This window comes from Lissotriton vulgaris, chromosome 12 (genome assembly GCF_964263255.1).
Source record: "Lissotriton vulgaris chromosome 12, aLisVul1.2, whole genome shotgun sequence".
NCBI lineage: Eukaryota > Metazoa > Chordata > Amphibia > Caudata > Salamandridae > Lissotriton > Lissotriton vulgaris.
Genome location: NC_141700.1, coordinates 233,642,914 through 233,668,273, shown reverse-complemented (window position 1 = coordinate 233,668,273; position 25,360 = coordinate 233,642,914). Strand labels below are relative to the sequence as shown.

The following is a 25,360-nucleotide window of genomic DNA, read 5'->3' as shown; positions in this document are numbered from 1 at the left end:
TCTCACTGAGCATACGTGGGCCAGGGCCTAGTAAGAGTGAATACATGTGACAGTATTAATTCAGCTTTGTCTCCTGCTCCTTCAATATGCTGCATAGCACTTCATAGCACTGTCCGTTAAAGAGTGTGTGGAAAAGACAATTCAGGCACAGTAAGGGGGAGGCTTATCGAACACCTGATGTGCCAGTCATCATCAGATCTACAGAAGGTGTACTCTGACAATCATTAATGGTTAAGCAACAAACGGGCCTTCGTCCTATGGATGTAACGCCACGCCTACATTTTTCAGCAACACTGCGGGAAGGACCGTAATCTGCAAATGTGAGTTTGAAGTTTATCTAAGGACTAAGGATAGAACAACAGTGCTGCCCGCGCGATAAGGAGTCTAAAAAGAGCCTATCTGCGGCCTGACATTTCAGTGCTGCCCGTCAGAGCGCGGGAAGCTTTGTAGTGACATCTGAGAAAAGCTCTCCAGCCAGGGGGGACAGAAAAACCTGCCACGCGCCGTCTCTCCTCATCCTCGGTTCCCGCAAATGGCAGCTGAAGAGGCCGGCTAATCCCGCGCTGCGCCACACTCTGCTGCTCACATCCACACCTGGCACCTGGCGCCACGGGTGACGCGGACGGGACGGGTGGGCCGTGGTGCCACGCGACGTCAGCGCGCGCCCCGGGCCTTGGAAGTTCGAAGTAACAACAACATTAGAAATTAAACGGAGGGAAGGGGTAACGGCATATACAGCGCAAAGCTGATTTCTTGTAAATTGAAAGACTGAGGTACATTTATTTTAGACGGTCACATTCTTACCTTGCTTGGTTCCTTTGCTCAAGATACCATGAAATTCGTCCTTCGTCCATAGCGGCTTGTTGTCATTCTTATCTTTTATGATTATTCGAATGGTGACAGTTTCAGGGAACATTTCTTCCTCTCGGTTTTTTGCGGTGGCCTGATTAGAAATATTCATTTGTTTAGAGACAGTATTACTTTGATTGAATCAATGCATTTACACATTTCCGAATCCCACTGTGGGCTCAGTGAAAACTGGCCACTGATCATCTAAGGCTGCACTGGCTTTTTATTTCTTTCTTTCTGCTCGGTTCTAGGTATATACATGCCCATAATTATATACATACGAAATGGCCTGGGAAACGACATGCAGGTCTCCCTTGTAAGTCAGTTTTCATGACTGCAGCAGTTCTTTTCTATTTTATTGCCGCGGTGCCTATGAAAACCTCATACATACAGGAGTACATTCCAGGTGATTTCATCTGGCCTGTTGCCCCTTCCATTCGCTTTATCCTTTCTATATTAGTAATAAGTAGTGGCAAAGTCAACAGGTTTGGCTTTTCTAAAGTTCATACACAGACCAACACTGGAGGCAGATATGAGTCCCCAGACAACAAATACACAGGCAGCACGCTGTCACACAATCATAGATAACACAAACTGTTCCAAAGTCAAATAGTCCTCATGGATACATGTGCTTGTCCGTCTGGTTGTTCTCCGCACACACATATCTGTCTACATTCCTGTTCGTACACCCATCATTGCCAGTCCTTGTGTATGTAGTGTAACTCACAAGTGTTATAAGTGGCAAATGTGCAGTTATAGACCCTTTATCGTCATCAATCACATTACCACCAATGCCCAGTCACCACACAACTGACTGGTCATCCTTCAGCACTGTCTCCCACATAGGCCTTCCCAACATTCTGAACTTACTCAAAGCCACCTCCTACAAAGATAATGTGCTTCCTTCCTCCATAATCAAGTCTCTGCAATGAGAAGCCCTCACACACTTTCTCCACATTGTCAATTTCTTGCTAACCCAGGGCATTTTCCTGGACACCCTCAACGCCAGACAGATCCTTCCCCTGCTGAAAATGCCTACACTAGGTCCAGCCAACCGTGCCAACTTCCATCCTATAACCTATCTCCCATTTGTTGGAAAAATTGAGAAGATAGTCTTCACCCAACAACTTCAGCCAGCATAACCTGCTCCAAAACTATCAATGAGGGTGCAGACCATGCTGTAATATTAAAAGCACTGTAGTCCAAGAACCTGACGCCTCTTTCTCATCTGAAAAAAGGACTTGTGTCCTTGTCCATTGCAGTCTCTCTGTAGCTTTTGACACTGTTGAGTTTCCAGCATTGATCTACACTTTGAAAACTCACGTGGGATTCAATTGCACAATCCTACAATGGTTCACATCCTACCTCACGGGCCAACAGCTCCTAATTTAGATAAGAGCTACCAGATAGCAAACTCTCCCTGTCACATGCGGAGTTCCCCAGGGCTCTATCCAGTCACACATTATTTTCAACATTCAGGATCTACCAGTATGCTGACAACATCCAAATCTATTTCAAAATCTCCTAAATAAGAGACATAGAGATACTCAAAGCCTACCTTTAATGCATTGAAACCTGGATTTCTACAAAGTACCTGATGCTCAGCCCCACAAAGAACAAATTACTTCTGTTTGCCGACAACACCAATCTCTGATTCAGCCATGGCTCTCCAACTTAAACTTAATGGACTTCAACACCCAACTGACAGAAGTGGCCAAATCCCTTGAATTCACCCTCCAGTCAAGACTTTCTCACAAAAAAACACATTGCCAAGACCAAAACTGCCTGATTCCAAATCACTCTAATGAAAAAAGTAAAATCTTTTCTCCCAGAAGAAGACTTGAATGAGAGTTCAAGCCCTCACCCTTTCCCAGATAAATGGATAAATGAAGTCAAAACCCCACACAACACTATCTCAGAGACCACGCTCAGTCCCCTGAAAGGTATTTTTCATGCAACTGCACAGTTTATTAAGGGGCTGAAGAAATCCAACCACATGGTCCTCGGACTAAACAATATACACTGGCTCTCCCTGCAAGTCCCAATCTTCTTCAAGATTAGCTGCATCACTTACAAGGCCCTCTACATAAACACCCCATCTACCTATCTAACAATCTAGCAATATCTGGAGGTCAGTGACAGGAAAGGAGCACCAGGATCACCAGATTAGAAACTAAACACTGGGAGAATGAGAAAACAAGAAAACCAGCTTTCTCAACCTACACCTAAGGCTCTGGAACAACATTCCCTCCTACAATCCAGGAAGAAACTGAACACTACCTCAGAAAGGCATGTTTCTTGCCCCACCCACTAGCTCAACCTCATCCCTCTTTCCCCTGTCCCATGTATCCCCAATGGGGTTCCTCTTTGTATACTTCTTCATTGGATGTATGTCGGACCCCCACATGCACTTCCCATGCATGCCTTTACTCCAGAGAACTACGACCTGCCTTTACTCCCCAGTCACTTCCCCCAACTGCGACATTGACACGTTCCTTTACCATGGAAGTCGTTACCACAACTTGCCTTGAGGGTGGGGGGGGGGCACTGGATTTTGGAATAGTATAAGTTAATAATCCAACTCCAGTCAGTGTATCAGTAGGGAAGGTGTTGGACTTAAAATCCAACACCAGTCCAACAACATGCTCCCCAAAGCAAGTCGTTGTAAAGACTTGCTGGGAAAAGGAACATGTGGTAACGTCACAGTTGGGGTAGGGACTGGGGAATAAAGGCAGGTCAAGGATGTTTCCCTACTCCATTGCTAGGCAGCTAGCTTCTCCATTAGACATTCCAAAACATGCATACATACATACATACATCTTAAATGTATACTTCAAATTTTACATGTCTTTATGGCAGCGCATTGGATGACACACATTTGGCCTTAAAATGGATACCTATTAAATAGCACCTATAAACTGAAAACAGGATTAGGAATACATGTGTCTTGTGACAAAGGGTAACTGGTGAATGACACATCAGATTGTGCAGAGCTGAACACCATAAGAGTTGAAACAAGAAATAAAGTAAATCTAAGTTGGTAGGTGCATGACCCCCATAAATCGTGCACACATAATATAGCCAAACTCAGTAAATGTTGTTGTAGACAAATTCTCAAAACAGTTTTAAATCTACCGTCAAACTTGCATCACAAAAATGCTGACCCTGCCATCATTTCTAAGCCCTAAAGTATTAAAAAAATTCACGCATTCAAGACACATGAAGGTGGTTGCCAAATTCTCAGGTACATAAACTCTTTTGTATTAGGTTACACACTATGAAAACCAGTAAACACACAAAGTGAAACAGAACTCCTGCAGAACACCTACACCCAGGAAGGCGTTCTACAACTAACACTACAGCCCATCACATAGATACAAGATCAATATCTACAAATCTCCTTCTTCCGATACATCATAAAACCACACCAACGATGTACCTGCTTGGGAACACCCCTGCAACCAACTCCCATGCAACTGAAGCATGAGCACAGTACAATCACAACCAATAACTGGTCCTGCAACAACATACTTGGCAGGCTGAAAACCCCAGTACATCCATGCAGGAGAGTTAATCAATCTCAGCTAAAGAAGGACTGGGCAAAGCTAACATGGCCACAGCAAATTAGAACGAAATCCCAACATGATTACTGTCTTACCTTGTTATGTTATTCTGATTTATTACGCGCTAGGAGCACCCCCGAAGGGGATTCTCTGCGCGAGACCAGGACAACAGATAAAGGGGGCTATCCTAAAATAGATGAGGCTTGAGTACTATCCTGAAATGGAAGTGGTCTTCACAAATACATCATTGCAGTGGCAATTTACTCCAATAGTGGGGGGCGAGAAAGGAAAACAATCTGCGTCCTGATCTGGCCTTTCTGAACCTGGGGACTTTAAGCAAAGCCTTGCCGCATGATCTTAGGAGTCTGGAAGGGGTATAGCTGGTGAGCTTTGATGATAGATAAGTAGGCCCTTTACCACGTAGAGAGCCTTGTGAGTTAGACAGCAGATCTTACAGATAATTCTGTTTCTCACAGGTAACCAATGTAGGGTCTGTAGAAGAGGAGCAGATGCTGTTCCAGGGGAGAGGTTACAGATGAGATGTGCGGCGGTGTTCTGTACTACCTAAAGCTTAGAAAGCAACGTCTCATTTGCGGACGACCATCACGCTTTACAACACCAAGCAATTGCACACAAACCCTACATCAAGTTTTGAAGTAATCAAATTGAAAAGTAAGATTGACATGGGAGATACCTGGTGGCCACTGAAATCTCAGCTAAGCCTAGAACTCAGAAGTGGCTTTTAGTCGCCTCAGTTAACTCACAAAGGAGAAACCACACCAGTTGATCAACCTCAGCAGGTCAGGCAGGTCATCAACACCCCCACTTGTATGCAACTCAGCACAGATGTAATAGAAGATATCAATATCAACAACCTCTTCCCAGCCGCACACCTCAGAATCGCACCACTGACCTCTGGTCTGCAAAGTACTTTGAGACCGTGGCAAGATGTAGGAAAGTGCTATGGAAATGCTGCAATAAAATGCGATTCACTTGCATTTCTACTGGAACACTTGACAGTTTAATTATAAAGCGCATGATGGGCAAATGAAATGTACTTAATATTTTGATTTATATCATTACAATCAGGCTTGAAAGATGGCACACACATTACAAAAAGTTTAATTCAGTGCTTATGGAAGCTTTCTACCCCATAACCAAACTGCTAATGATGTGCATAAAATACTTTAAGATGTATCCTTCTTATGTAGCATATTAGCCCCTGCATCTAAAAACTTTGGTGGAGGGAGGAGTACCTTAGGAAAGCAGGTCAGAAATAGACTAGAATGAGATGAGACTGCAAATTCCAATGGACAATCAATAAGAGAGTAAATAAATCCTCAAGAGACCCTTTGAGAGCCAATAATTACTCTAAATGTAGGCTATTCACATATTTAGATATGGGGATGGCATAATTATTTTTGAAACCATTTTTATGTTTTCCATGAACTCCAGATCGGTCTCTAAAGTGCACCCTTCATGGTTCATTAAGTCAGGGTAGGTCACTCAGCACATGTATGGGGTGTATTCTTCTGGGGGGTGGGGGTGTTGAAATTCTTGACGTTTTTTTTATGACTCATCAGAAAATGGTTCAAAAGGTTTTATTTTGGTTGAAACAACTATATGTAAATAATTTCAGTATTGACCTTGGTCCTGGCTTTTGTGATGGTCAAAGGATAAATTGCAGGAAAGAGTGTGATGAAGAAGAATAGATTTTGGTAACATTTACTGAATCAAATAATGATTATGCTCCTTCCCAGAAAAAGATGTCTTTCTTCTAGATACGTCAGGCTGAGGTTGGGTAGTTTATGATCCCAATGAGGAACTCCGTTAAAATATTAAGTGGTGAACATGATATTAGCAGGATTACAAATGTGGAGAATCACTGGGTTCAATGGGTTTTGTCTTGCCTGAGTTTGAATATTTCTAATATAATTAATCCCAAACTTCCCAGCTGAGATTGACAGTTCTCCGGCTAAAATCTCTGTGTTACCTCAATGTAAGAGTTCAAAGTTTGAATTATTTGAAGAGTGTAGGACACCGTGGGGTGATTAATTAAAGGAAACAGTTGTATGTTGCCAACTGTCCAGAATAAAATATGTTAACAGTGGAAGGCTGCTGCCCAGGGTCTATGCCAAATCCTTCAGCCTATTTAAGAGGGTATCAGGATTGAGGAAGCTGACTAAAGCTCATATTCAGAGTGGAATCAACAACATATTACACCTGCATTTGTTACCTAAAGCAAGATGTCTATACAGCAGTTGGGAGTGTCTCTACCCGGATGGGTCTGAGGTTCAGCGTCTTTAACTTCTAGATTGCTTTGGTTAAAATTCTGGTCATGAAACTGACTTCCAAAACACCTCGAAAAGAAGAACCCCAATATAAATGAGCTAAAAGTGGCCCTATTAACTGCTCCTAATCTAGGGATTTCAACAAATGGGACACTCAAGGTCTTTCTGTTTTGTAAATGAAATGACAGTTTGAGTCCAAGCCTTATGTGCGAAAACTGGATTTTTGTAGAGTTTTCAGGTACAAGATTCCTAGGCAATGGGTGCATCATGTAGGCCTGATACTTCTACTGACATCTTTTATGAGGCTGGAAGTGGATTTCTGGGCCTGATGATGTGTAGTTTCAGTTTAAACACCTAGACTCATAGGTGATTTCTTGAATTTTGTTTCCATGGTCTGTGATGAACTCCTAAAAATAGATTTTGATATAATTTGATTACATTAAATGATTGGTTGCATAAACATATGAAGAATACAAGTAATTCAAAACAGCCTACAGGGAAAGTAGACAAAGACTGTTAAGATTGTTGGTACATTCATCAGAAAGCAACCTCTCTTGAGAAAAATTGACATAAGCTCCTCTGTGGTTTATTGGGTTGTATTGGGCCTTACGTCCCAGCAGCGGCAGAAGGCTATTCAATAACTATACCTGAAGTGTGTATGAATCCTGCTTCTCTCGATCAAAGGCTCTAATCGCAAACAGGAAACCAGACTCTGGATCAATGCCGAAGATGCCTTCCTCATTCCCAGCCAGGTCAATGTTGTAGTAGTTATCCGTTGTGATATTGACCTGAAAAGAAAGAGTCAGTTACTTTGTGGAGAATTCAGTAGAAGTGTATCCACAGAGTCCACAGTGAAACAATTCTTGTGAGTAAAACAAGGTGGCCTTGGAGTTTCATGTAATCTTTTCGACAATGCAGGAGGAGCCATATTGGCTAGCTCACCCCAGATCGAATTAAGAATCCTTCTCCTTACAAGTATACGTAAGTAAGGGGTTCCCTTTCTCTGATACCCTGGAAAGATCTAGACTCTGGGGAATATAAGGAAAGCGTGGAGCAAGAGAAGGGACCCTGATAATCTCCTAACTTTAACTTGTTGCGTAATGAGGACAAAAAAATAATAATATCTTTTCGACAATATGTACACATAAAATATGTCATCACCTAGGTGAAAAATAATTTTACAACATGTTCAAATGGGCGTATTACCAGTAAATCATATCAAGGAAGGCTCTCTTCTAACATATTATTGTGTTAAAAATATTGTTTACATAAATATCATCCCATTGGAGTTAAAGTAGAACACCTACTCCCAATGAGATAATATATTTTGTAACTGATATGTGGCACAGGAATGTAGTGTCAAATGATATTCAACCGTTAAAGTGTCATTGTTAAAGGCTTTTTGTATCAACGTACCCATCAGAATCAGTATTTCAAGCTAGTATGTAAAAGCCATCTACAGTTGAGTTTTGACCAGAAATTAAAGCTTTGATGCTTTCTTGACTGCAACAGTCAGTATATGTGTCATTAATATAATCTGATGGTCACAGACTTCACTTCACTCCTATTAAGGCATTGGGCACCCACCTTGCTAACTGAGGTTTCCTTTGGTGCTTTACTGGTGAATATCTTCCCAGTCTGCTTCTGATTATTCAAACCACCAGTGCAGACCATTTCCCAGTGAGGGGAAATGCAGCAGCACAGACTGAAGACTGGGGAATTGCATCTTCATAACCTCATTAGAGGGAGTACAACTCTTCCTTGACACAGTCCTTATCAACAAGGATATGCGGAGTGTAAACTTCACCCACAAATTTATGTGAAGAATGGGAATTTCACCAGCCAGTGTCACATGTAGCAAGATCAATAAGTATATTGATGATGGTAACATATATCACAGCCCTTGACATATATCAACATGGTCTGTATTTGTGAGTAAATTTACTTTGTGCAGGTTTTTACTAGGTCTTAAATGAGGACTTAGATTGAGTGTCTTTACCCTGCAGAAGTTATAGCTTTGTGCAGAAACTTTTACTTTTTTTGTATTTGTAAAGTTGCTACATACCTTCTCCTCTACAGTCATCAGCTTGAAAGTGAACTTACATGTCTGGACAGCTCAGTTTGGAGGTAACATCTTTCCTGCAGAAAAACGTTCTTAAATCTCCAGTTTCGCTAATAACAGGGTCCTTTATTTAACATTCTTGAATATTTTAGTGAAATGTTGCTATTCACGTAAAACTTGGTTCCGAGTGAGAGTTGCCCTCACACAGGGCCGTAAAGGGACAAAAACCAGTCACAGGCACCAAAATCAAAAGGGCCCCCATTAGCGAATCAAATACCTGAAGAAGCATTGGCAAATCTAATTATTCTCGCCTGTGCAAGAGCTATTGTCTTTGCCAATGTGAGGTAGCCACGTTATACACCTGCCTGGATACTGTTCAGCATGGATAGCAGTTAGTGGCATAAAGAAGAGTGGCGTGGGGTAGAGTGGAGTGGCGCAGAGTGTCGTGGAGTGGCATAGACTGTTGTGAAGTGGCATAGAGGGGTGCAGAGTAAAGTGGATTGTTCTGGAGTGGCGTGGAGTAAAGTAGAGTGGCATAAAGTGGAGTTTCGTAGAGTGTTCTGCAATGTCATGGAAGGGGTAGAATGTCATAGTGTGGAAGGGTATAGAGTGGATTAGAGTGTCATAGTGTTGAGTGGCGTAGAGAGGAGTAGAGTGTCATAGAGTGGCATAGAGTGGAGAGGCATAGAGTGTCATAGAGTGAAGTGGCATAGAGCAGAGTAGAGTGGCATAGAGTACAGTAAAGTAATGTGGAGTGGTGTAGAGGGAATTGCGTAGAGTAGAGCAGAGTGTCGTAGAGTAGAGTGATGTGGAGTATATTGTCGTAGAGTGGAGTAGTATAGAGTGGTGTAATGTAGTAGAGTAGAATGGCATAGAGTGAAGTAGAGTGTTGTAGAGTGTGGTAGAGTGGAGTAGCGTAGAGTGGAGTAGAGGGTAGCAGAGTGGAGTGGCATAGAGTGGTGTGCTGTAGAGTGGAGTAGTGGAGTGGAGTAGAGTGGCATGGAGTGGCATAGAGGGATTTGCATAGAGCATCATATCTTGGCATAGAGTGTTGTAAACCGTCATAGAGTGGCATATAGTGGAGTAGATTGTTGTAGAATGGAGTGGCATAGAGTGGAAGGGCATATAGTGGGGAAGCATAGAGTGGCATAAAGTGTCCGATAGTGGCATAGAGTGGTTAAAGTGCCAGAGTGGAGTGGAGTTGAGTGGAATAGCATAACGTAGAGATGCCTAGAGTAAAGTGTCATAAAGTGAAGTGGCTATAAATGGAGAGGAAGGGCATAGAGTGGGGGGGGCGTAGAGTGGAGGGGTATAGAGTGAAGGGGCATAGCATGAAGAGGAATAGAGTGGAGTGTCATAGAATGGAGTAGAGTATAATGGAGTAGAGAGTCAGAGTGGAGTAGAGTGGAGTGGAGTTTTTTGGAGTGAAGTGTCATAGAGTGGAGTGTCGTAGAGTGAAGCGGCATGTAGAGTGCAGTGGTGCAGAGTGGACAGGCGTAAAGGGCAGTTTCGATGAGTAGATTAGAGTGGCGTAGAGTGCAGTGGTGTAGAGTGCTGTGGTGTAGAGTGGAGTGATACAGAGTAGAGCGGAGTAGAGAGTAATGGCATAGAATGCACTGGCGTAGAGTGTAGGAAAGTGGTGCAGAGTAGAATGCAGTAGAATAGAGTGCAGTGGCATAGAGTAGAGTGGTATAGAGTAGAGTGGCATAGAGAGCAGTGATGTAGAGTGTAGCGTGCATAGTAGAATAGAGTGGCGTAGAGTGCAGTGGAGTAGAGTAGAGTGACATAGAGCACATTGGTTTTGAGTAAAGAGGAGTAGAGTGCATTAGCAAAGTGTACAGTGGCATAAGGTACATCAGTTTAGAGTAGAGTGGCATAAAGTGCAGTAGTGTAGAGTAGAATGGTGCAGAGTACAGTGGCGTTGAGTGAAGTGGTACAGAGTGGAGTAGGGTGGCATAGAGTGCAGTGTCATAGAGTGCAGTGGTGTAGGGTAGATTGTTTCAAAGTAGAGTGCAGTGGCGTAGAGTGGAGTAGTGTCGGGTAGAGTGCAGTGGTGTAGATTAGAGTGACTTATACTGCAGTGGCATAGAGTGGCGTGGAGTGCAGTGCATAGGATCAGATGGTGCAGAGTAGATTAGAGTGCATTTGAGTGGATTGGACTACAGTGCAGTGGTGTAGAGTGCAGTGGCATAGAGGGGAGTGATGCAGAGTAGAGTGGAATAGTGTATAGTGGTGTGCAGTGCATTGGGGTAGAATGCAGTACAGAGGTGTAGTGAAGAATGGTGCAGAGTTAAGTGCAGTAGTGTAGAATGCAGTGGCATAGAGTTCAGTGGCTGGGAGTTCAGTGTTGCAGAGTAGAGTGTCTTAGAGTGAAGTGATGTAGAGTGGAGTGACATAGACTGCAGTGGCATAGAGTGGAGTGGTGCAGAGTGGAGTGGTGTAGAGGGCAGTTGCGTAGAGTGCAGAGGTGCAGAGAAGAACAGAGTGGCATAGAGTGCCGTGATGTAAAGTGCAATGGTGTAGAGTAGAGTGGCATACGGTGCAGATTGCATAGAGTAGAGTGTTGCAGAGTAATGTATACTGGTGTAGAGTACAGTGGTACAGAGTAGATTGGCATAGTGTGCAGTGGCGTATAGTGCATTGAATTTGAGTAAAGTGGTGTAGAGCGCATTGGCATAGAGTGTAGTGGTGTAGAGCACAGTGGTTAGAGTAGAATGGAACAGTGTACAGTGGTGTCAAGTGGTGCAGAGTAGAGTAGAGTGGCATAGAGTGGAGTGGTGCACCTTAGAGAGCAGTGGGATGGAGTGCAATGCCATAGAATAGAGTGACGCAGAGTGGAGTTAAATGGTGTAGAGTCTGGTGGCGTGGAGTGCGGTGGCATAGAGTTGATTGATTCAGAATAGAGTGACGTGGTTTAGAGCGAAGTAGTGCAGAGTAGAGTGGAGTGGTGCAGGGTACAGTACAGTGGCATACAGTGCAGTTGTGTAGAGTGGCGTACAGTGCACTCCACCTCCCCATATATTTACCGGACTAACCTTCGAGCAAATGGATGACTTTCAGTCATCCTTGTCAGAGGTAACGGACAGGCCAAAAATGGACCAGTATCAATTAGCTCACATTTTTCACTTATTTGCCTTCTTCTTTTGGCTCCTCTGGGACTTCCTATAATACGGTGAGGAACATTAACTGGCGCCAAACTTTTGTCTCAGAGGTAAATCTCGTCAAAAGGCTGATTTATAGGAAGTCTTCCTTTATCTCTGTTATTAATTTAAATGTACTAGTGCTAGTCACTGTCACCAGTGATAGTAAGTTTATTTTCTATTTGACCTCCCAGTAGTACTTGCCTGGTCTATATGTTTTTCTTGAAAAAACATGTCATGAGCTTCAGGAACACTGGGTCTAACGCTAGTTAATTTATCGCCCACATGGCAGTGATAGCAGAAGGTGCAGAGGTATCTGATCCTAAGGATATGAAAGGAAACTGGCCTTCAAAATGTTTTACTCCACCTGAAGTTTGATCCTCTTAGCTGGCAACATAGCAGGGGATAAATCATGAAAACATTATGAAAAACTTCCCATCTCATTCCATATCGAGGAAAGCAGAACAAATTGTGAAGCTTTTGGGGAAAAAGGAAAGTTGTTATTAAATAGCATATAGGAGAATAAGAAGGTAGTAGCAGTGGCCACAAGGAGAGTGGTTGCATCCCACCAGCATATTCACTTGAGGGACTGGAAAGGGCGTGGGACCCAAAGAGCTGCCTTCTATTAATTATCTTCTGGGCCAAAACTGGTGATGATGAACTGGAGGAGAAGAATCAACAAACATTCCCAACCCCACAAAGACTGGTATGGGTACTTGGATGCAAGATGTTATTTTCACGAGAGTCAGAGGCCCAGAAAGCATTAATCCATCTAGGAACATCAGTGGGACACCACTGTATTATCCACAAGACTCATCCAAGACAGCACACATCACTCCTGACTATGCCACATAAGAACTGCATGGACTGGAAGACTCTTGAGATGGCTGGTGGCATTGTATGCACTTCTGTCAGGCAGTAAGGAAGTCCATTTGAGATGTCCGGGTCCTCTACATCATCATTACCTACTCCCATGCAACAGAATTTGTGAGGGCATATTGATGAAATGGCTCATCGACATACCTTGACCCGTGAATCCAATCAGGCAGAAGGTGGGAAAGGAGAATATTCTGTCTCTGGTGCAGAAAGTTACAATTTGTCCTGTGCCACTATTAAAACAGAGTCTATATACATTCAAATGCACAGATTGAAAATGTATTGAAGAGGTTCTTGATGCTTACACACTACTTAGACCACATCAGTCAGATCTGCTATTGGTCCTACAGGTTCCTCATGGATCACTGTCATGCGGATGAAGCAAAGACTACTGCGCAGGGGGCTTAATACTACCTTTGTCCACTGCTGGACCATGCAACTTTTATCCCTGGTTCCATGTAGAGTGCATTTGAGTAGCACTATACAATAATACACAATTGCAATATAATGAAATAAACCTAAGAAACAATGGTCATACCTTAATGAGATACCAAGGAAATAGTCCATCATAGTTTTCAGGAACTTCTACTATCTGGACCAACTGGACGAACTGGAAGGTTGACTGCAATGTCAAAATCTGCCCAAGACAAAAGGCTGTGTTACTGGTGAGCAAACACATATGTGAAACAGGCAGTTGACCGAAATTGGCCAAATAAGTGTTTTAAGTCCTTTTGAAATATGTGTAAGTATTGGCCACACGTTTCCATTGTGACAGTAGAATTTCTACACTTGCTTTTGGAAACACTCTCAGTGGTCATCTGACTGTTGTATCACTATTAAGGCCCTCAATCTCAGTTTTGGTATTTCACACAGTGAGATAACTCCAGGAGAAAATATTCAAAGCGCTATAATTACAAGCCTTTTAGCTGCACAAACTCCAGCCCCTATTTTAACAGGCCTGAGTTTGCAATTGAAGGAGCAGGGGCTGGCAGGGGCATAGCTTCAGGGGGTGGGAGGGGTGTGTGGGGGGGGGGGGGTTGAGGTGTGACAACCCCATATAATTTTTTCAGGAAAATAGTTGGGTCTAGATGCTTTTAGTCAAGAACACACACACACACTCTCTCCTTCTCTGCCTTGAAAGGCTTCAGAAATGATGGTTCTTTTACAAAATATTGTGTTTTCTCTCACTTAATACCCCTACCAATCTGCATTTGTCTCCCTTTCCACTGCCCCTTTAGCCCCTTTCATGTGCTCTGTGTTGTATAATGTATAGTAACATTATATGCCGGGGAGATTGTTGGAAAATCTGAAGCTCGCACCCCCCCAAAGTTACTGACCGAGCCACACCCCTTGGGGTTGCAGGCATCAGTAGAGCCCGGTCCCAGCCAGAGCTGGGCTGGGATCGCAATTACGTCTGTCCCACCAGCTGAGATGGGGGGGGGGGGGGCGACACTGCTGATGTGCAGTTACAATGGGCCAATTTTGCAGCACTGCTGCAAAACCGGTCCCCAGTAAAAAAAAAAAAAGAACCCCACCGGCAAAAATGTGCCCCATCCCACCGGGAAACACCTGGTGCCTGCAACAGCAAGTCCGGCCCTGGTTTTAGCCCGACCCCTGCAGCAGTAAAGGAGGAGCAGACAACGTCCACCCCAGACTGATATAAACCTGCCCACATGCTGATCCACCCACTCCTGCTCCTCCTCCTACACTTGCGGTGAATCTTTCGGGCAGCTCAAAGTAGTGAAAAATGTCAGCCATTTTTTGGGGGGACAGAATGAAAAAAAGCTGCCCAGTAAAAGACCCAGTATCTCCCGGTACTAGCACTTATTGCCTATTCTCGGGTAAAACTCAGCATAGTTGGAACTTGGTGCTGGAAATTTCTGATACACTCAATTTCCCGGCGCCAAATTCCATCCAACTTGGTTAATGAGGGCTTTAAACTTCTAAAACTCATTGTTAGTCAAGTAATACATTAATCCCAAATTCCTTTAGAGATTTTGCACTTACCAGCACCTAATAAGTCAAGACATCTTTTATTTTGTCTCATCTATCTACCAGACATCAGGAGATGTGTTCATAATCTTTTCACCTATAACATAGCATATGCAAAATGAAATCCCATTCCGCTGAAAACAACCATACATCACCCTTCTTGGTATTAATCTTAGAATTAGTCCTCACAATTCTGCCAAAGAAATTATTTCTTTCAGTTCACAGATTTTATTAAATCATAACACAATATTGTTTGCAGTATGGGCCTGATTTACAAAGGCGAACGTACACTTTTGTGCAAGTTTACGATTGTTTGCTATTCGCAAGGCTATTTTACTAGTAATATCTGTACAACTGCGGAATCTGTGCACATAATGAGATAGGACTGTCCTATCTTTTCATGTGCGAGGACTCCCCAGTGGTAAAGATAATACTAGTAAAATAACTTTGTGAATAGAGTCACACTGGACCATAAGGTTAGACGTTGCATCCTGATGCTCAGATTGAGGGCATTACCACTAAAAGATATAACAAAAAATTGGGGCAGTAATTTTGATAAAACCGGCCAATGTGATCTGTGTAGCAGAGGAATCCAAGATTCAGTATATGTCCTATTTGTCTGTCCCAATAGCTGCTTGGTTGATGCACGCTCCCGATTTTTAAAACCTATTTGCACAAAATATAATATATGTTGTGTGTTGTAAAAGCTTTATTTCAATACGTAAATATCTTGAAAGCAATACATACAAAAATACATTCTCAAGGCCTATAGTAACATACGATTATGAATTTTAAAATAGTCAAGTATAGTACAATAAATAGTTAAAAAGAGAATTAAATTGAAATAGAATAGAATAGATGTAAATTTGTAGAGCGCGATTTGCTGCCCGGAGGCGTCCAAGCACTAGGAATAGCAAGCCTTTTGGCACGAATCACCCATGCCCATTTTAAAAACTTTGAAACACCACAGACAATGGGCGGGGATGTGTCAGTCAATAAAATGCGGAGGGCCACCAGATGCTGTCGTGTACCTAAGAGCCTGCACAATGGTATTAGCCAGTGCCTCCTTGGAGCACGATAGTCCGGGCATTCGAAGAAGAGATGTGCCACCGTCTCTACCCGTGTCAAGCACATAGCACAGAAAGGTGAGGACTGGGAAGATGAAGATCTCCACCTGGACATCAAGTTGCCAAAGGGTAGGGTGCCCACTCTGAGTTTAAAATAAAGAGCCCTGTCCAGTGGGAGGGAGATTAGGTCCAGGTAAGGCTCAAATGCGGCCACGTCTTTAATTCTCAAGAATGCTGCGGTCGAGTTGCAGTGGCTAGGATTGCGAATGAGTTTAGAGGCTATCCAGTCCCAATATAGCTTCTTCAGGGTGGCTTTTGGAGGAGCAGAACGAGTAACCCAGGATTCTTCTAAGCCCAGCTCCACCAACGGTAAACAGTCAAAATATCGAGTTTTTAATTTCGACCTACACTTATATCGAGTTGCTAATATCGATGGGACAGAATATCGATGTCCAGAATATCGATGGCCAGAATATCGACCCTAAGGTAAGTAATATCGAAATTACTAATATCGATAGCATATATATCGATGTAAGTAATTTCGATTTACTAATATGTGTTAGAAATATTAGTTAAGTATTTAAATTAATTGTTATAATATGTGTTTAATATGTTTTTATAATTTAAAAATATATAGTGTAAATATTATGTTTTACTACCACAGCGGGTTGTGGGTTTATAGGGGAATAGGGTGGGAAGTAATTTATTTGTAATTAAATAATTATTTTTCAATGATTAATTTATTTTGCAATTAAATATTAATTGGCAATGATTTATTTTAATTGATTAATTGATTAATTAATTGATAATTTATGTATATTTTTAACTAAATTATATGTTTTACTACCACAGCGGGTTGTGGGTTTATAGGGGAATAGGGTGGGAAGTAATTTATTTGTAATTAAATAATTATTTTTCAATGATTAAATTATTTTGCAATTAAATATTAATTGGCAATGATTTATTTTAATTGATTAATTGATTAATTAATTGATAATTTATGTATATTTTTAACTAAATTATATGTTTTACTACTGGAGCGGGTTGTGGGTTTATAGGGGAATAGGGTGGGAAGTAATTTATTTGTAATATTAATTAATTTTGGGTAAAGGGGTATTTTTAGGGTTCAGGGTCAGTTTTCAGTTTTTGGGTAAAGGGGTATTTTTAGGGTTTAGGGTCAGTTTTCAGTTTTTGGGTAAAGGGGTATTTTTAGGGTTCAGGGTCAGTTTTCAGTTTTTGGGTAAAGGGGTATTTTTAGGGTTCAGGGTCAGTTTTCAGTTTTTGGGTAAAGGGGTATTTTTAGGGTTCAGGGTCAGTTTTCAGTTTTTGGGTAAAGGGGTATTTTTAGGGTTCAGGGTCAGTTTTCATTTCATTCATTTTAAATCTTTATTTCGACCATGCGGTCATAAAAGAAACATGTACAATACATTCGCATAAATTGTGACACAATCATAAACCATCAAAGCGTAATTTTAAAATCAAAGCCAGACAATACAGGTGATTGTTTTTTTTTTAAAAAAAAAAGATGTAGCAATTCTGCACTCTTACCCAACAGATTTTAAAAGACGACTACGCGTGTGCCACACATTCATAAAAAATTTGGAGAGTGCAAATACAATAGGGCCGGAGACATCACTTTTCAAAATCCTATACATTGGTCTATATTCTCTTCCACCCAGATTTTTAATCAAAGGCAATAGCCAGTATTTTCTTGCTGCCCTGTATGCTGGGCAAAAGAAGATCACGTGCAAGTCGTTCTCCTCTTTGTCGGCACAAACAGGACAGAATTTGGTGGACGGGGTTTTAGACCATGTGCTGCAAAAGGACCGTAGTGGGAGTGTGCTGTATCTCCACTGGAGAAATAGCTTCCTGGAAAATATGGGGAAAACAGGGTCCAAAGTTTTCTCGAATGCATACAGATCCTTGGTTTGCAAGAATGTATAGGATAGGGACCCCTCCGTCTGGGTAGCTATGATCCTTACCCTTTTATGCTCGTGGTACAGCTTCGCCAATTGTGTCTTGGAAATTCTTGGTGCTGTATGTGCTGGTTCAGTCCACAATTCAGGGAGCCCCATATCAATGCAAACTGACTGGATGTTTTGGACCCAGGGGATACTGAGCACCTTTGGATGTTTCAATAGTTCGACTAGTTCCGCCCTGTAGTCGGCGAGATTATCGCTGCTCCATAGCCTGCGCCAGAAGGCGATGGGTCTTAAGCTTATCTCGTCGGCAAGAGGTCGTATCCCTAAGTCAAGCCTCAGGGGGAGAAGGGGTGTACTGGGAGGAAGTGCGGTAATTTGCCTTAAAAACCTATTTTCTGTATGTGACAAATTCCGACATGGGATGTGCCCCCACAATTCAGCCCCGTATAAAATAGCTCCCCTAGCCTGTGCTTTATATATCTGGATTAGGGCCCCCAGAGGGCGGTAGGTAGCACCAGTCATCATTCGGGAAATTCCCCCAGTAGTTTGAACTAGCTTAAGGTTTGCCCTGATTTGATGGCTCTCCCAGGTCATGTTTTCAGATAGTGTCACCCCGAGGTATTCGAACGTGTCAACTCGTTCCAGTCTTGCTGGACCCAGTAGGGGGTTTGGGCGCTGCTTGGTTTTTGGGTTCAATACCATGTATTTCGTTTTTGAGGCATTGATTTCCAACCCTCTATCCTGGCAGAAGGTCACAAATGCGTCCAGTATCTTTTGAATGCCCATGGGTGTTTTGGATACCAATAGTGTATCGTCCGCAAACATTATTGCGGGTACACTATTGCCATTCAGTTTGGGGGCATCTGTGTGGTCGGTGGCATTTAGATGGGCGATTACCCCGTTGACGAAGAGGCAAAACAGGGTCGGCGCCAGCACACATCCCTGTCTCACCCCTCTGCCCACGGGGAATCTGTCTGTTAGCTCTCCCGACCTCCCACATCTCACCTGGGCGTAATTATTGTGATGCAGCCTCTGCAGAGTCAGTAGGATATCTGGTGGAACGCCCATCTCTGCTAAAATGGCCCAAAGTTTGCCCCTCGGCACAAGGTCGAAGGCGGCTTTTAAGTCCACGAAAATCGTGTACAAACTACCGCCTTCAAACCTGGCTGTCCTCCAGTAAATCAGATTTAATCTGAAAACTTGGTCCACAGTTGATATCCCTTTCCTGAAGCCTGCTTGGTATGGGCTAAGGGCGCCCACCTCCTCGATCCAATCCTGTAGCCTGTTCAGGAGGACCCTTCCAAACAGCTTCTGTGCTACATCTATCAGGCTAATTGGTCTGTAGTTGGCTGGGAGCAGGGGAGATCCCTTTTTAAAAATCGGGACCACCTCAGCCCCCAGCCAAGTACTAGGGATTTCCATCCCACTAAGGACACCATTAAAAAGGGTTACGAGGTAAGGCGCCCAGACGGTGGGCTCCTGCTTGTACAGGTCTCCCGGTAGGCCGTCCAGCCCTGGCGCCTTCCCCGCAGCCAAGCCTGAGATTGCAGCTGTTACCTCACTCAGTGTTATTTGGTCCACCTGCAAGCCCTGGGTCACTGTTTCAATTCTCGCAGGAATTTCTCCAGGTTCGGCACTATATAGCGACTCGAAGTGGGCCTGCCACACTCCCGGCGCTATGTTAGGCTCCACTGCCGAACGAAGACTCCCAGATCCCCCATTCACTATTCTCCAGAACAGTCGTTGGTCTTGAACTGCTAGGGCCTTTGTGAGCACTTCCCACTGACTTTCCTCCCATTCTATCCTAGCTTGTATGAGAAGCTTCTTGTAAGCTTGTCTACACTGCTTGAGGTGGTCCCCTCCCATGCCCTCCTTAATAACTCCAAGCAGTTCTGTTTTAGCTCGTCTGCAGGCTTTGTTGTACCATTGTGTTTTGCCTATGGGCCTCGCTTTTGACTTTTGTGTTTTACACGTCAGATGGGGTACCACCGCTTTTATGAGTATTTTGTGGACGTCAGACAATTTACACCTTATGTCCGTTTGGTTAGCCACACTATCGAGGGCCCCAACCATTTCTAGGATTGGGGTGATCTCTTTATAAAGCTGAGGGATTTTATCCTTGTTTGTGACCATCTGCTCCCACTTAATTCTTCTCCTGGTGTTATCTATAAGGAGAGAGAGATGATTCCCTACCTCTTGGGTCGCTAGACCTTGCGGTGCTGGGTGGGCGAGGTCTAACTCGAGTGCATTGTGGTCACTATCCCCCCTGACGGTAACCCTGAAATCCTGTATTAATGGCCACCTCGACAGTTGGATCAAAATATAGTCTAGGTGTGACTCCCTTCCTAGACGATTATAGGTGGTTTTGCCTGGTGTGTCCGAGGTAGTTCGCCCATTGCACGCTCTAAGACCATACCTTAGCGTGAGAGCCATAATTTGTAATGCTAACGGGGTCCAAGCTTTCGGTGGTGTCACATCAGCCCCTGGTACAGCCCACCTCTCCTCTTCTTCTGATAAAAAACCTTCCTGGAGCCCGGGAAGTGGCTCAAAGTGGGAGTTAAAGTCTCCACCCACCACGTAGAAGGAATCAATTGGCAGTTCAGATAAAAAGTTTGACAGTTCCTTAAAAGCCGGTGATTCTTTTGCCTTTCCCATGGGCCTGGAATAGATATTGACCAGAAGGAGGGTGACTTTGTTTGGCCATGTCAGTGTGACCGCGAGGATATCATCGGAGCCGCATGGGAGCCTTGTAGCCACACAACCCAGATGTGCAGCTACCCATGTCATGAGACCCCCTGAGGGTCGGCCTTTGCCTTCCCACCTGGCTGGGATGTAAAAGGATGCATACCCTGGATACTCACAGTCCTCTCTGGCCCAGGTTTCCTGGAACATACATACGTCGCCAGTTTCTATGTAATTTCCCCATGTGGGGTCTTCCAGCTTATTGGTTAGTCCCGCGATGTTCCAGGAGATTATCCTCAAATGTTCTGTGGTTGGGGGTGTTACGGCAAGGGGAAGATGTGGGTCCAGGGATCCAGACTCCCCCGTTCCGTTGGGGGGGGGAACTACAGCTATTCGCTCTTCAGTAGCTTCTCCATCAGTGGCAGAGTTAAATAGCTCAGTTTGGCCATGTTCTAGGGTGAATGAGTCATTTAGTGGGCCAGGGATTGCAACGGGGGACCTCATCTGGGGGTCCGAAGGGCCACGGAAGTCAGGTTCCCCTGGTGTGGAATTATTGGTGGTCAGTCAGTCGACCCCATCTAGCCCATTGAGACAGTTAAAGCGATTGAAGTCGCAAAAGGGTGTATCCGGTGGTTGGTGGTATGGGCGATGGATTGAGCCTTTATGGTTGCATCTATAGTCCACCCTTGTCCATTTGTCATAAGTTTGAACCTGGTGCCTAGGGATAGGAGGAAAGAAAAAGGATACTGGGAGGGTTTGTATCGTGGAATCAAGGGATCGGTTCATTCCTTCACAGATGTGTCGAACCGTGCCTGGATCTTTAAAGGTTACCATGATGCAATCCCCCACTATGGTTTTCCTGGTCTTCCCCAGCCATGGCACCCTCCTCACCATAATGATTTCATTGTTAAAGTGAGAAGGCAGGGGTCGGTTCCAGTTTAACCATTTAATTACCTTCTTCTTGAGGGATTGATAGTCCTCATGTTCTCCTAATCTTAGATGGGGGGCACCTGCTAAGACCACCATCAATCTATTGGCCTCGGGTGGGAGATCTGGCCTCCGTGGTCTAGGAGTTGGGCAGCCTGGTGTTGGTGGAAGATCAATGACCCCGTCTTGGTTTGTTCCAGTGGGCTCCGTTTGTGAGCTATGTGGAGCTAAAACCGCTGGATGAATAGGTCTGTTGCTTGGATTATTATGCTGTACTTGGAGTTGCACAGACATAAGAGGTTGCAGGGGGGCTGCTGGTGGCTTACTTTTAAGTGGGGCTTTGCTAGCATTAGCTGCAGTTTCTGTTGAAGTGGATCCCCCACCCAGGGACTGGGTTCCCGCTGGTTTTGTCTGTTTACTTACTAGAGAGTTAAGAGTGGTAAGAGAAGTCTCTAGTAAGGTAAGCCTGATCTCAATTTTTTTGAGACTATCGGTGATAGGCTGCAGGAGGGAGCGGAGTAAGAATTCGATACTCCCCTTTGCAAAGAGAGGGTGGTTAGTATTCGGTGTATTAGCCTCTGGCTCTTTGGAAATGGGGATTGTGCTGGGCTTTAAGAGCTTGGGTGGTGGGGCTAACTCCGTGTTCTTGGTCAATGTAATAGAGTTAGTCTTACTCTTGCCAAAGTCCAGATGTGATGTTTTAGGTTTCCCCCGTCCCCCCGCTGATTTCCGTGCCCGTTTACTGGGTGGGGGCCTATGTATCTCAGCCATAACTTTTAATTTGGGCTTATTTTTATTGGCCATTAGTGCTGGTTGGATTTGGGTTATCAGATCCACGGGAGTGTGGGAGATCTCTAAAGGGGCTGACTCTATGATTTTTTCAGATGGTAACCCCTGGGTCGTAGCATCTTCCCTTAATAAAGCAGGGAAGTCCTCCATTGTAGATATATCTAAGCTAGAGGATAGCGCACCTACTTCCTGGGTAGTGGGGTGGGGGGTGATATCTGACAATGGCCTGTTTTTCATGGATTCAATGGAGCGCCTACGCTCCGCCCTACGTTGCTCGAGTGAACCTTCCGAGTCAGTGTCACCTTTGTTGGCTTTAAAATAATTGTCCAGTGTCCCAGAGCAGGAGGCTCCCTCCCTGGCGGGAGTTTCCCGTGGGGGGGGCGTATGCATATCCTGATTTCAGGTGCAGGAAAAGATCAAGAGGGGGGGCCCAGCCCAGCCTCCTCCGGCCTCTGACGGCCTAGGACGGTCCCGCCCTTGTCCCGGGCTTCTCCCGGTCGCTCCCGCTCGCTCCCGCGAAGCGGTGTTCCTGCACGTCTTATATTGGTGGAACTATGTGATAGGCGGGGGGGCGTGGCCAGCGGGGAGAGCAGCCCAGGTGTTGCTAGTTGGGCGCGCAGGGGCTCCTGGTCGCTGGAGTCCCCTGCTAGCTCGCAGCCCTGCTGGTTCTCTTACCTGCCCCCGCGTTCCTCCCTGGCTCCTCCGGGCAGTCCACAGGCAGGCTACGACGCGCTGCGGGACCCGCGAAGCGGGTCCGGCGAGTCGTGGGCTTCAATACAGGTCCGCTGGGCAGCTGATACAACGCGCTCCTCCTCCTACAGCAAAGTACGCAAAAAGGGTGTCCCACAGGCACAGGGGCAGCGGCAACTTTTCACTCCGTTGGCGGGGGGGCGTGGCCAGCGGGGAGAGCAGCCCAGGTGTTGCTAGTTGGGCGCGCAGGGGCTCCTGGTCGCTGGAGTCCCCTGCTAGCTCGCAGCCCCGCTGGTTCTCTTACCTGCCCCCGCGTTCCTCCCTGGCTCCTCCGGGCAGTCCACAGGCAGGCTACGACGCGCTGCGGGACCCGCGAAGCGGGTCCGGCGAGTCGTGGGCTTCAATACAGGTCCGCTGGGCAGCTGATACAACGCGCTCCTCCTCCTACAGCAAAGTACGCAAAAAGGGTGTCCCACAGGCACAGGGGCAGCGGCAACTTTTCACTCCGTTGGCGGGGGGGCGTGGCCAGCGGGGAGAGCAGCCCAGGTGTTGCTAGTTGGGCGCGCAGGGGCTCCTGGTCGCTGGAGTCCCCTGCTAGCTCGCAGCCCCGCTGGTTCTCTTACCTGCCCCCGCGTTCCTCCCTGGCTCCTCCGGGCAGTCCACAGGCAGGCTACGACGCGCTGCGGGACCCGCGAAGCGGGTCCGGCGAGTCGTGGGCTTCAATACAGGTCCGCTGGGCAGCTGATACAACGCGCTCCTCCTCCTACAGCAAAGTACGCAAAAAGGGTGTCCCACAGGCACAGGGGCAGCGGCAACTTTTCACTCCGTTGGCGGGGGGGCGTGGCCAGCGGGGAGAGCAGCCCAGGTGTTGCTAGTTGGGCGCGCAGGGGCTCCTGGTCGCTGGAGTCCCCTGCTAGCTCGCAGCCCCGCTGGTTCTCTTACCTGCCCCCGCGTTCCTCCCTGGCTCCTCCGGGCAGTCCACAGGCAGGCTACGACGCGCTGCGGGACCCGCGAAGCGGGTCCGGCGAGTCGTGGGCTTCAATACAGGTCCGCTGGGCAGCTGATACAACGCGCTCCTCCTCCTACAGCAAAGTACGCAAAAAGGGTGTCCCACAGGCACAGGGGCAGCGGCAACTTTTCACTCCGTTGGCGGGGGGGCGTGGCCAGCGGGGAGAGCAGCCCAGGTGTTGCTAGTTGGGCGCGCAGGGGCTCCTGGTCGCTGGAGTCCCCTGCTAGCTCGCAGCCCCGCTGGTTCTCTTACCTGCCCCCGCGTTCCTCCCTGGCTCCTCCGGGCAGTCCACAGGCAGGCTACGACGCGCTGCGGGACAAAAATATTTACAACAAGGGGTGGTGAGGGACAGAGTCTCTGAATTAAGCAGAAAGCTCTCACCCAGTCAAGAGATCAGGGCTAGATCCAACACCGTTTTTTAGCTCACTGCACCATCCCAGTTTCAGAACCTGGCTGTATGCAAATTAGTCTGTTCCTGTCCCAGTGCATGATGGGAACAGGGCAAACCAAACTACAAAAGCCAATTCTTACACTGGGAAGGAAACAAGCTCCCGGGGACCGGTTTCTGGCATTACAGCCGTCTTCGGCCCGGTTTGCTTGAATCCTGATGGTGCAATGAGCAAGGGTCTCACATCTGAGAATACCCTTCCACGCTTAGGGTGGACAAAAATATTTACAACAAGGGGTGGTGAGGGACAGAGTCTCTGAATTAAGCAGAAAGCTCTCACCCAGTCAAGAGATCAGGGCTAGATCCAACACCGTTTTTTAGCTCACTGCACCATCCCAGTTTCAGAACCTGGCTGTATGCAAATTAGTCTGTTCCTGTCCCAGTGCATGATGGGAACAGGGCAAACCAAACTACAAAAGCCAATTCTTACACTGGGAAGGAAACAAGCTCCCGGGGACCGGTTTCTGGCATTACAGCCGTCTTCGGCCCGGTTTGCTTGAATCCTGATGGTGCAATGAGCAAGGGTCTCACATCTGAGAATACCCTTCCACGCTTAGGGTGGACAAAAATATTTACAACAAGGGGTGGTGAGGGACAGAGTCTCTGAATTAAGCAGAAAGCTCTCACCCAGTCAAGAGATCAGGGCTAGATCCAACACCGTTTTTTAGCTCACTGCACCATCCCAGTTTCAGAACCTGGCTGTATGCAAATTAGTCTGTTCCTGTCCCAGTGCATGATGGGAACAGGGCAAACCAAACTACAAAAGCCAATTCTTACACTGGGAAGGAAACAAGCTCCCGGGGACCGGTTTCTGGCATTACAGCCGTCTTCGGCCCGGTTTGCTTGAATCCTGATGGTGCAATGAGCAAGGGTCTCACATCTGAGAATACCCTTCCACGCTTAGGGTGGACAAAAATATTTACAACAAGGGGTGGTGAGGGACAGAGTCTCTGAATTAAGCAGAAAGCTCTCACCCAGTCAAGAGATCAGGGCTAGATCCAACACCGTTTTTTAGCTCACTGCACCATCCCAGTTTCAGAACCTGGCTGTATG

At 45.6% G+C, this 25,360-nt stretch overlaps 1 protein-coding gene across 1 annotated transcript in view; it reads right to left on the bottom strand.

Annotated features, from left to right (window-relative positions):
* Positions 1–25,360, bottom strand: part of CDH16 (cadherin 16) — a 777,195-nt gene that overhangs the window by 612,907 nt on the left and 138,928 nt on the right. Inside the window, exons 3-5 of the mRNA XM_086947729.1 lie at positions 13,320–13,418; positions 7,351–7,491; positions 805–943 (exon numbers count right to left, since the gene is read on the bottom strand). Of these exons, the coding sequence (XP_086803855.1) occupies positions 805–943; positions 7,351–7,491; positions 13,320–13,418 (379 nt within the window). The remainder of the gene's footprint in view (positions 1–804; positions 944–7,350; positions 7,492–13,319; positions 13,419–25,360) is intronic.